At 40.6% G+C, this 12526-nt stretch overlaps 2 protein-coding genes across 2 annotated transcripts in view; one reads left to right on the top strand and one right to left on the bottom strand.

Moving 5' to 3' along the window:
- LOC138023725 (DNA excision repair protein ERCC-6-like 2) overlaps nt 1–12526 on the top strand; it is a 63911-nt gene that overhangs the window by 18074 nt on the left and 33311 nt on the right. Inside the window, exons 13-15 of the mRNA XM_068870764.1 lie at nt 8150–8425; nt 9830–10012; nt 10975–11216. Of these exons, the coding sequence (XP_068726865.1) occupies nt 8150–8425; nt 9830–10012; nt 10975–11216 (701 nt within the window). The remainder of the gene's footprint in view (nt 1–8149; nt 8426–9829; nt 10013–10974; nt 11217–12526) is intronic.
- Nucleotides 22–5544, bottom strand: LOC138023727 (uncharacterized). Its single transcript, XM_068870783.1, has 3 exons — nt 4887–5544; nt 3930–4583; nt 22–1847 (listed from the first exon to the last, which is right to left on the bottom strand). Exons 1-3 carry the CDS (start codon nt 5143–5145, stop codon nt 691–693), a joined length of 2070 nt encoding a protein of 689 aa, XP_068726884.1. The 5' UTR covers nt 5146–5544; the 3' UTR covers nt 22–690.

Below are 12526 nucleotides of genomic sequence, written 5' to 3'. Positions count from 1 at the left end.
TCAATGACTTATGATCAAGAATTACATGATTTGTTTTTTTTATTCTGACAATCAAACAATAAATTATTGATAGATAAATCAGTTCATGATCAATCTGGTCACTCCCATGCATCAATCAATCAATCAATCAATCAATCAATCAGTCAGTCAGTCAGTCATGCAATCAATCAATCAATCAATCTCTAGCTTTGATTCTTCATTTCTTTGTTCCAAAACTGTTAAATTATTTTTCCTGCAAATAATCTGCCACAGTTGCCGGGTAAATATTGCTCAAATTAGTAGAATATAAATCAAACATCACGTGGTTGCTGTTTCTAGATCCAGCTGTCTGAACCTACGAGTTAGTTTTGAACGCGGGTGCTGGCTAACCATAAAATCAAAAACCTCTACATGGAGCATTTGGATCGAAATTAAAGCTCAACATTTTGCCAGTCGGGTGATGAGTAAACAAACTTCCAAAAATTGACTAAAGAAAGAATACCGAAATTTTGATTGTAGTTGCTCTTTAAGTCATGTTACATGTACCTTTCGCCTAAGTTGGTACCTAAAGATTATCTAAGTGGAGCATGCTTGGGAACTAACTCTCTTTCTAAGTGCACTTCCACCATAAACAAAAACCTCGTTTCAAAGTTAGATTTCAAAAAACCGTTCATAAGGTGATTCATGTATTACAATTTTGCTTTTCGTCGGTCAGTCTGAGCGTGATTGTGCAATGCCGTAACATCTTAGTTTACCAAGTGTGTAGTAGCCCCTTTTGGAGCTTCCAATGTCCCGGAACCTGAGCTGTTTGACAGGAAGACGTGTCTTGTCTGTGAGGAGACCACTGTCTTCACGCCATACATAGTCGTTCTTATCACAGTTGCAACCGTAACTGGGGTTTGCACAGGAGTTGGTCATCCCGCATGCGCACTTGCCACTAACAGATGCCCCGCCCCAGTACGTCATCTTCGTCGAATCACGTGATACCCACCATCCATATGGATTGTATAAATTGTTAGCTATCAAACGCGAGTAATGACACTCGTACTTAATGAACTGTTCACAGTGTGAAGATACTCTGGTGAGACTTGCTATTTGTGTTAAACTCACTCCTTTGTAATGAATGTTATATGAATGCCCACCATAACCATAGACTCTGGTTCTACTTTCACTGTTGTGACTGATGACTGTCACGCCAACACCATTTTTGTCTGTCATGTCGCAGTACACCTTAAATGGTGCTAGACCTCCCGCTCTATCTGGATCAATGACGTAATTTCCGCTTAAATTGCCCAGTTTGGTTTGTTGCCTTATGACTGAACAGGACTCAGCGTATGAAGTATTTAAATTGACTGTTGCTGTTATTGTTGTCAGTGCGTTGGTGGCCTTGCAGGTGTAAGTTCCCTCGTGGGACTCATTAACCTTCCTAAAAACCAGTGTTCCATTCATCAAAACGTTTGTGTCAACAGGAAGTGACTGCTTGTTGTCCTTTGTCCACGTGGTAATGGTTCTTATGTCACTGTCAGCCACACAAGGCAAATGGAAACTTAACCCAATCACAGCAGTCGCTTCCTTTGGTGGACTGACTTTGAACTTCATACGGGGAAATATCACGAGTTGAGCCAAGGCTGTTGTAAAACCTAACATATTTTCTGCCTTACAAATGTAAGTTCCCCTGTCTTTAATTTTTAACTTGTAGATTGTTAGGTTTCCCTTGCTAATTTTTGTCCGTCCTTTTGGCCAAGTACCAACGGCGCTGGACCATGTGACACTGGGCTTCGGTTGACCGTAAGCTACACAGGCAATAGTGACATTGCTTTCCTCTTCTGTCAACAACGCCTTGGATGGCAGTGAGATGTCGGGGGCAACTGTAAAAGGTGCATTGAAGAATTTATTAGCTATATATCAAGAACTGAATGAACTATATCCTAATTGTAAACAACTGAAAACCAGTCATGGTTGAGAATTAAACATGTCGCGAACGCTCATTGCACGACAACAGGCGCTAGGGGATCGCAACTGATTTTGCTTTTCCTTTTGATTGGTCGCTTATTTACAGCGAAATATATTGTGGCCAATCATCAAATTCGAAGGGTCAACTTTCAGGTGTCAAGGTATCTTTCAGACCATGTGTTGAGAGTCAATTGGCGTCATGTGCAAAGAACCGCGATTTGTTAGACGCTCGGCCGGCTTTGAAGGATTGTGTTGGTAGTCTTCGTTTCTGTGTAAGCAATAGAGGACGTTTTCCGTGTTTCCATAGCCTCATCTAAACAGGAGGGAGAGTTGGAAGAATTCGAGACAGTTATTCAATAACTGCATAACTGTCGAGAATTTTCCCAACTTCCCCTAGTGTTTAGATGAGGCTATGGAAACACGGAAAAAAGTCCTCAATTGCTTTTATAAAATATTTCTCAAAGATAATTCGACACGCTCATATTTCCTTCTAGCCAATCAAAACGCGCGTCTGACTACCTAACCAATCAAAATTCGTGTGATGTCACAGCCGTGTTTTCATACTCTCATCTAAACTCAGCTATTGACCAATGAGAGTGTGCGTACTATCCTAATTATTTTATAAATAAGTATAGGGCCGAATCAATTTGTTCAGAAATGCAAGTAATTAGATGCACGCTGATTTCAATAGAGCGGTTTTCAATTGAGTGTCGAAAGTAATTTGCGAATTACTTTGGTTTTGCATTACTTCGCTCAGTGATTGGTTCAAAGTTCTCGCGCCACTTTTTTAATCAATCAGAAGTGAAACCAAAACCAATAGTGGCTCGGGCGTGCACATTTTCCCGCGCTTTGTGTCGGCTACGTGTAATTTCTTCGAGTTTTGATTGGTTTACTGGATTGTCTCCGCCCTTTTTGATTCGCCAAAGTAATTACTTTGGTTTTTGTCTTACGACACTCATTTGAGAACCGCTCTAATAGTCGCGAATTGTACCCTTGCTCTTCTCCTTAACTTCAACATCACTCGTGTCTCGGAATACAGATAATTAATGTCACAAAGTGTCCCTCAAATGGTGCTCCTCAAGGAAGGATAAACAGCTGCTTTTACCCTGAGCTAAAAATAACGCTAACCTTTACCCTATTCTTATTGATAGAAATAGGTAGGAAATGCTAAGGGCCTGCCCAAACGGGAAATGTTTGACGACCAAACAACATCAAACATTGTTTGTTGACCAAACATTTTACAGTTTGGCCACCTTGTTCAGTGCTGTTTGATCGTGTTTGATTAAATTTGAACGCTATCAAACATTCATTCGATCAAACAACGTTTGGACAGCCGTATCAAACGTGTTTGCCGCGTGCATGCGTACCAGGCTTGCTCAGCCCCTTGAATCCACATGTTGTTTACGGATTTGTGACCCATAGTTCCGTGCTTGTAGAGTTTGATCTGAGTTAAATCAATTATGTTTTAACCATTTGGCTACTCACTTCAACATCAGCATGTTTGGTCACCAAACAATGTTTGATGTTGTTTAAACGCCAAACATTTCCCGTTTGGCCAGGCCCTTAGACCTGAAGGGACACTTTTGTTGGATATCAGAGTTAGGCTTGCATGTAATTACTTGCATTTGTGGACATCAGGACCCGAAGACCAGACGTAACCGAGTGTTGCCTCGGCTGATCTGTCATCGTTTCACTAATATAGTTTTACTAATATAGTTTGTGTAATGAAAAAAATTTCACGTGAGTCTCAAGCGGGAGCGATAAATGGTGAAGACATGATTGCCGGTGGAACCTCGCTTTTATTTGTTTCAACGGGCATGATACAGAAAGCTCACAAAAAAAAGGTTTAAAATTGATAATTCGCTTTTGAAATGTTTGATAGAGGTAGAGAGACAAAATGAAGCGCCTTATGAGCACTACAGGTTTACAGAAAGGGTTTCCTACAATAGCCGTACAAGAAATCGCTGCGGTAAGAAATTGTTCGAAAGTCAACTTACACTGAACAACCAGCTTAGCTGAAGCCATGGCATTGCCCAACAAGCTATCAGCGCTGCACCTTAAAACTCCAGCGTCTCCACGTCTGACGTCCCTTAAAATCAGCGCTCCACTGGGTTCAACCGTGTGACGCTCAGTGGGAAGTGATGAATTCAACTTAGACCACGTAATAGTTGGTGTAGGATTTCCATCTGCTATGCATTTCATGATGGCTGTTTGACTTTCGTTGACCGTTGTTTCAACCGGACGCTGCAGCAAGAAAGGAGCCGAGGGGGACTGGCCCGGCTCACCTTTAGTGCCTTTTACTCCTTTTGGTCCTTGAGGTCCCGCGGGACCGGGTTCACCCGGTAGACCCAGATCGCCTTTAATACCAGGATGTCCCGGTGGACCAATTTCTCCGTGTTTTCCAGGAGGCCCCTCTGGCCCGGGTCTCCCTGGGGAACCTGGTTTCCCTCGGATTCCCGGCCTTCCTCGTCTCCCTGTCTTGCCTTTAGGTCCCAAGCGGCACAGCTTCTCATCTTTTGCACAAATTTGGTTTTGCAGGTCGCGAAGCTCTTGTTTCAGGAGCAGTTTTACTTGAGAAACTGTTTGGTAATTTTCCTGCTGTGATAGGTCTGGTGACGCTCGTATTTCTCTTGACTGGGTGTTCTTATTACCTTAGAAGAAGAAGAAAAGAGGAAAACCCGTCAAAGCTCATTTAATTCCGAGCGAACTTTCATCCATGTCGTGAAAGAGCAGTCTTCTTTCTGTTTGTGCCTTAGAGTACTTTGTAACTTTGTTTATTTAAATGGTCGCCTAATTGAATCAGATTTGACTGAGCTACAATGCCAAAACCAGCTTTTCGGGAAGAATGCAAAAATTAAGCAAAGAGTGTCTTCTTTTGTCCTCTTTTCTTAAAACTGGACAGAGTAGTGTTGAATTGTAACTAAAAACATATTCACGAAACATTAACATTCTACCTCTCGTCTTCATTCGGTGTCCTTCTGCGTGGCAGCCCTTATCATTTTGCCATTCTTTGTAATCCTGCTGTACTTTTCGTAGGATTCTAGTCTCGAGCTGATCACAGGATGTTACTGAGTGTGATATCAATCGATGTTGTTCTTGTATTCTGAGTTCAACATGAATCAGTGCGATACAACACGCAACAGACAACAGCAAACCGGACGCAGAACACAAGTTGCCAAATCTGTGGGTCCGTTTGTCTTCTTGATGTTTCATGGCTGTTAGAACTGCTACTCAATGTACGTACTCAAAAAGACGTTCGCCGCATTTGAATGGTCACCTAAGTTTGTTTGATCCCTTTGGGTGCTCTGGTCGTTCAGTAGGGAAATCAATGCTGATTAGCAAAGAAAATATGTCGATTCATGTTACTTATCCCTTTGAAAATCGAATCTTTCAATAATGATATCATTTTACCGGACCAAAGCAAAGATTACAATCTTGTTGTTTTGGTTTGTCTGTCTTGTCGTCTCACAACAGAATCAGATGGAAATCAATATCACCTTAGTTGGTGGCTGAAGAATTTTAAAGTTAAATACTCTGAGTGCAGAAAGGTGTTACCCTTAGTCGGTTTATTCGCGATGAGAAAGGATCGTATGCGTTTTGGAGTATTCTATGAAGATCCTGAACAGTTTAATTGTAAATCTGGTGATTTTTTCTTATTTCCCTTCTCTTGTTTTTGGCAGTTACAGCTGACAGATTTGGCGTGTAATTTGCCCTCCTCTGCTTTAGTTTCAGTTTCTTTGCAACGAGTTAAGATCTTACCAGTTTTCCTATACTTTGCGAAGATCGTGAATAGTTTTAACAGAACAATAGGGTCAATTGGTTTCTTGGTTTTTTTTTTTGGGGGGCCTATTCTTGGATTTCACATGACGTCACGGCCGCCATGTTGGTGTCCCCAAACAATGAAATGGCAGCCATGTTGGTGTCCCGATCCAATCCTCCCGGGAATTGAAAGCTATTATTATGCTGACGTCTTCTTTTGTTTTCGTTGAAAAACATGGCTGTTGATCACGTGAGTGAAACCCAAGAATTCATCCCTGAAGTGGCCCCCAGTTGAGAAGTAAAATCGTCTGACGTTAGACAGAGTAAAAATCTCTAAGCCTCACTCTCAGGACTGAAAGGGGTAAATGACACTTTTAGCCGTCCGCAGATTTGACATGTACATGTACAACTGAGATATTATTAGCCTTTGTTTAAATTAGTACCACGTTTGTCGTGTTTACTTGCAAAAGGCTCAGTTTCAGGTATTATTTCAGTCAATCACATCTGGGTAATTGATAAGACTGTTTTCTTTGATTGCAAATTAAGTAATATGTTTTTGTCTGCGATCAACAAATAAGAAAAGCTTAACTTCTGAGTTTACATCATACGACATTTAGCCATGCAGAGAAAGCGAATTTGTGAAGATGTGGGCTATCTAATCTATTTGTCAATGTAATCAATGTGGACTTTGCAACTTAACGGACCTTTTATTGTGGCAATGCCGGAGAGGTTGGTGATTAAACTGAACCACCAAAGATACACCCATAAAAGGAGGTCAAAGAAAATATCTGCCCAAACGAGAACAATGACATGATTATTTTCATCAAGGTTTCGCACCCGGTTTGGCTCAATATGAGGACAGGAGCAAGATTAAGACGCATTGCGAATTTTTTTTTGGTGAAATAGAGTGTATCACACATATTTGTTTAGTGTATGGTCTTGGTGATGCAGAAGTAAAAGACAGAAGCATCACCCATATCTTGGTTTGAAGTTATGATTGATCAACGTCTTGTCAATACAACGTGTATTTGTCCAGACATGTTAACAAAAACAGTTGCATTTGCTGTCGCGAAATAGACTTATTGGCACTTTTGACTGAAATATGACTCTTCAGGGATTAAAATTAAGTATATAATTAAAAAAAGATGTAGATATTGGGTAAGAGTTCTTGTCATGCAGGAAACCTGTTTTTTTTTTTCGAGGTGAACAGGGATTTTTATATGGCCCAAGATTACCTGTAATAGAGGTTTTGCACGGCAGCCATATTGCATGGCAGGAACAATAGATTATTTTTCCTATGGGAACAAATGTTCTTTCTAATGCAAAACATTTTCATTGTTCCTGCCATGCAACATGGCTTCCGTGCAAAACCTCTATAGAGACGTGTAAGTCTTGGGGAATTAATTTTTTTTTCGAGGCATTGATCGATTTAGTGTTAGATTACGTTCTCAAAGGTGCCTAACAAATTGAAAAAAAAAAAAAAAAAAGGAGGCTCGGTTTGATTTTTTTCGTGGCAGTCTTAGAAACCTCTGATTTGACAAAAGCAATAAAGGGAACTTGATCAAAAGTTTATTTCACTCAGTACTGAACATTGACCATTATTTAGTGACAACCTTCTCATCATTTCGGTTTAAAAGGTGGGTCGAAATCTTTACTTAAATCCCTCTTTTTCTCGAGATTTCAATATTTCAAATTTAAGGGGGATTTTTTGAAAATTTCCGTTTTTACCGAAATTGCTTGTAATCTCGCAATCTGTTAGGCTAATTTGCCGTTGTCGATAAGAGTCAAGACAACACTTCTCGCGTCAACTTTCTCTTGTTGTAATAGCCAATCACACCCGCTCATTTTGGGAAATAAATAAATCAGATTGCGAGAAAGTTATAAACAACGCTTGCTCTTTCGTTGTGTTACGATCTTGGTCCCGCTCTGAAATTAACATTTTCTTTGACGTTGAATTTTGTGGTAAAAAAGAAATCCCAAAAAATTAGTTGTTGGCTGCCTCTCGTGAGTCCACAAGAGGACTTTTTTCCGTGTTTACATAGCGTCATCTAAACACGAGGGGCGGGGTTGGGGAATTCGATACAGTTTTGCAAACCCGAGACGCAATCGAGGGCCCGGTTTGCATAAATGTCGATAGTAATTATTTTATAAAAGAGTAAAGACGACGCTGACCCGCATTCGATTTGTTAATTTTCCTCTGAGTAAAATTTGTGTAAAATAGTACTTCCCACAAAGGAACTCCCGTCGTCTCCTGAGTGTGTGGGTGGAACCCCTTTAGGGTGACCGTTTCATTGAAAGCTCCTGTTTAGTATTTTTGTTCAAGTCTGTGCGAAATTGCAGTGTGACGATTTAAATGAAAGCCACTAAACACCACTTTGTTTTGATCCTGTTTATGTTGCTATCAGTTCATGGACAGTCGACATATTTGAACGGTTAAATATCTTTTTCTTTTTAACAGCTCAGCTCTGAGAACGAAGACATCAAGACTATTACAATGAGATTTTTCCAGTTGCTTCTGAAAGTTGCCAATCACGCTGCATTATTAGCGCCCACGATCAAGCAAACACTGGACCAGCAGGAAAAGGTAGGTGTTAGCGTTCAACTGAATGAAATCGGTGTCAACTTGTACATCAAGACTATTACAATGAGATTTTTCCAGTTGCTTCTGAAAGTTGCCAATCACGCTGCATTATTAGCGCCCACGATCAAGCAAACACTGGACCAGCAGGAAAAGGTAGGTGTTAGCGTTCAACTGAATGAAATCGCTGTCAACTTGAGCCCATCAAATAATTTCTGGGGTTCGTTTATCAAAGATCTCGAAACTTTTCAGGCGTATTTCAGGTGATATAAAACGCTTTGTATCTTCAAAAGGAAAACGTTTCAAGTCGTGCAACTATGCAATTGCTTTGTTTTCTGTGATGTTGAAAATATGTCCAAAGATATATAGTGGCAATTGAACTGAGTGCAGTGCAATTTGGTCTCAAAACATAGTGTGATGCGCGAATCGAAATAACAAGTTTGATTTCAGACCAAAATTGCACGACGCTAAGTTCAATTACCACTTTATTACTAAATACATCCATTCGGAAATCGCACAATTTAATCGCTTAAATACAGGATTTTAGTCAGTACCAATATTTTATTGATCCGGTTGCCGGTTTATAAAATGGACGCGGAAAGTTGGAAACTGTAAGTAATTAAGTTCATCCAATTTTTACAAAAGCAATGTTTTGAACACAAAAGTTGCAACATTCGCCACACGCTTACTTTCTCTTTGTCTTCCATTTTCTTGCAATTTGATTGGTTACTTTAAACAAGCCTTGAAATCTGATTGGTTGTTTTGTTTTAGTATTCCTTTCTCATGACCTGGAAAAGGTGCGATTTAGAGTAAACAATAGTCCGATTCGTAAATATATATCGCACTTCTGAGAGCCAATCAGATTGCAAGGATTACCAGCGATTTCTAAATGGATGTAATAATTTCCTGAAAATGAATAGATCTTAGTTTCACGAATTGCTTTTCGGGCGCGAAACGTTTCGGGGCTTTTGAGAAACAGGCCCCTGTTCTGAATCATATTGAAGTCAGAAGATGGTCTCAAAAAGCTGTTTTTGATTTTCGTTTGCTTAGTCCTACTCCTCATGTCATGTGGTTTTTTTCGAATTCTCACGGCTGGACTGGATCTAGCATGAAATGGAGGCTAATGCGGGCAAATCTTTTCAAATGCAAATTATTTTGCCCGCATTAGCCTCCATTTCATGCCAGATCCAGTCCAACTGTTAGAATACGAAACTGGCCTATTTTCACCCGGATTCGGCAATTTAATGAATTCTATTTTGATCGTGATAGTCATAACTAATTAATAATAATTAATGCATTATTTATCAGGCGCAAATTAACCTTGGATATGATTACTATGCGTTTTAAACTTATTTACAATATACAACAGGGTGGGATAGTTCCCTCATGCAAGAATTGTGTATTTGCCTATGCTCTTTGGTTTTGGGTCGTACCAGACGGTCGAATGTCATTAAGGTATCCTCTTCTTCATTTCCCGTGACATGCAGCAACCCGGGTACGCTTGAACAGTTCTGACAGACCGATTTTGTTTTGAGGATTTTACTTAACCGTTTTTTTTAGGCCAAAGATCTTTGTACGCAAGTGTTTGCCAGATATCCCGAGTTTTCAAGTTGCTCTGATTTGTCTTCGTTTGAATTGCTGTCCGACCCAAAGTATTGTGGCAAAATGAAAGTGCTTGGCAAACTGCTGCGGATGTTTTACGAGGAACACAGCAAAGTACTTCTATTTTCACGGTCAACACAGGTTTGCACCTAATAATAATAATAATTATAAAGTATGATTTCTTTCGTGATAATCACAAGCGCAAACAAGCTGATGTTGTGGCTACAGTGGATCTGTCAAAGTCTTACTTTTCGTTTCAACTGAACTGTCAAGATTACATGAATCATCACTTCACACAGATCGCATAATGCATGGTACATGGTAGCTTCCACCCACGAATAGGCCCTTTGCATGGCCCTGTCACTTGACCTTGTTAATCATAAAAAAATGTCGTGATGCAAAATTTAAGATTAATGGAGGGGTAGAACTCGAACATCGATGCTCAAAACAAGCTTTATGCGCATACTATCTAATAGTAAAATTGCAAGAATAGCTAGGAAGCGACACAAAATTTTAATAGTGGAAAATTCCAAGTAAACTAACGTTCGCAGCACATCAAATGATTCTGAAACTAGTGCTTGGGGTCGGTTCTTTTCTAATAGGTGCTGGTATTTATATTAAGTGTTGAGCCGAGTTTATTTTCACAGCCCCATTACCGCTAATCCTGGTATATCTGTGGTGATACCAACAGGTTGACTTGAACATTGATGAGCGCGAGTTCAAGGTTACCCGGATGTAGCCAAATTCTATAGGCTGTGGCAATCGTCTTGTGATGAGCACTTCGACGTATGCTTTGCGTCGAAAAACTTAACCATGTTGGCTAAATTTGTGGTCGTTGTTTGTTATTTATCGTAGTCGTCATAAGTATCGAAACAGATTTGCAAAACCATTCATGTCACATCAAAGCAAAAGACACAGGCCTACAAACCTTTTATCCAAACAAAAGGTAGTTATGTTGAAAACACTACTTTGAAATTGATAACTCATATATCTAAGAGATTTGTGATCTGTATGCAATCATCTTAACCAGGAGAGGGTGATACTCTCTTGTCTTTACCCTTTGTTCAACTCTGTTCTTTGACTTTATTTTGTTATTGTTGCAGCTGCTAAACATTTTAGAAGAGTTTGTTATCAGCAAAGGGCTGGTGTATAGTCGGTTGGACGGAGGAACCAAACCTTCTGAAAGGACACGCCTTGTGCGAGACTTTAATGTCGATCCCAGTATCTTTCTGTGTTTGATTTCCACCAAGGCGGGTGGCCTGGGACTCAACTTTACCGGAGCTAATGTTGTGATTATATTTGATCCTGATTGGAATCCATCGAGTGATCTACAAGCACAGGACCGGTTAGTGAATGTCTTTTTTTTTATCTAGTCATTATACTGAAGTGGGAGGCGCGGTGGCCTCATGGTTAGAGTGCTCGACTCCGGATCGAGTGGTTGGCTGGGGACATTGTGTTGTGTTCTTGGGCAAGACACTTTACTCTCTCGGTGCCTCTCTCCACCCATGTATAAATGGGTACCGGCGAAATGCTGGGGGTAATCGTGCGATGGACTAGCATCCCATCCAGGGGGGAGTAGAAATACTCCTAGTCGCTTCATGCTACGGAAACCTGCGGCCTGATGGGCCTTCTGGCTCGTAAGCAGAGACTTAACTTTTTTACATTTTACTGAAGAAGTGTTGACCACAAATCTATCCCAGACTTGCAGCCTAATAACTCTAGAGACACTGATAATAATGACCCTGTTACGTCATTGGCGCCATGTTGGTCAATGGTACATACAAAAGAAACTTCTGAGAGGTCCGGCATTATTTTATGCACCAACATGGCGGCGTTCCCTTACTTTGCTTAGTTTCGTGTCTTAAAACGTCGTTGTTTTGATACAGTACAATACAATACAATACATACTTAGTTGACCGCTCCCCATAGAGGCTTTTCAGGGCCATTGAAACACAACGAAACAACAGAACAGAACAACAACAACAACAACAACTGTTAAGAATCCCAACTGGCCGGAGGCAAACACAGTTGGCTATTTACAACTGCAGCTGGGAAGTTGAAGCAGGGATAGCCTGTTCCAGGCTCTCAGATAGTCGAGAAAACGAAAGGAACAGCCTGTGAAAAGCGAGTGGGGGCTTGGGTCGAGGCGAGGCGGGAGAGCCTGTAAGCATCTCTTTAAATTCTTCATTCCGGTATACCAGCTCCTGGTATACCCTCTGATTGGTCAATTTTGACAGTTTACATCAACACTTTCGTCATCATTTTGATTCACGCGCGGAGCACGAAAGAAAGAGGTCAACTCTGTCGCCGAGTGTCTTAATATTCCCAAACGTACAAGCCCTCAGATTCGAGCAAAAGTTGTGTCTGTTCAACTTTAATAAGTGGAAAAAACGAGCCGTTTGCAATGCTTCCAACTGGTTTTGGTAAAAGCATAAATTTTCAGTTACTGCCGCGCGTTGTGAAAGCGCTTCAATGTTGTGATACGACATCTCTCCACACCGCTTACAATATAGCATCACTGGGTACGATATATAGTTCGCATTTGACACAACTATTATCTCCCCTGCACGCCACAATTGTTAGCATTCAACGGCGCTCTCTGAAAACTCTGACGAACGAGAAAAATACAATATTTTGTTATTCTTTCTTATGCAA

Source organism: Montipora capricornis, chromosome 11 (genome assembly GCF_036669925.1).
Source record: "Montipora capricornis isolate CH-2021 chromosome 11, ASM3666992v2, whole genome shotgun sequence".
Classification (NCBI taxonomy): Eukaryota; Metazoa; Cnidaria; class Anthozoa; order Scleractinia; family Acroporidae; genus Montipora; species Montipora capricornis.
This window is presented reverse-complemented; position numbering and strand designations above follow the sequence as displayed.

Bases quoted from the DNA above. Each gene is read 5' to 3' on its own strand.
- LOC138023727 (XM_068870783.1), bottom strand. From the start codon at position 5,145: ATGAAACATCAAGAAGACAAACGGACCCACAGATTTGGCAACTTGTGT. The intron at 4,584-4,886 runs GTAGAATGTTAA...TCTTCTTCTAAG, and splicing joins ACACCGAATGAAGACGAGAG to GTAATAAGAACACCCAGTCA. The intron at 1,848-3,929 runs GTAAGTTGACTT...CACCTTTTACAG, and splicing joins AGCTAAGCTGGTTGTTCAGT to TTGCCCCCGACATCTCACTG.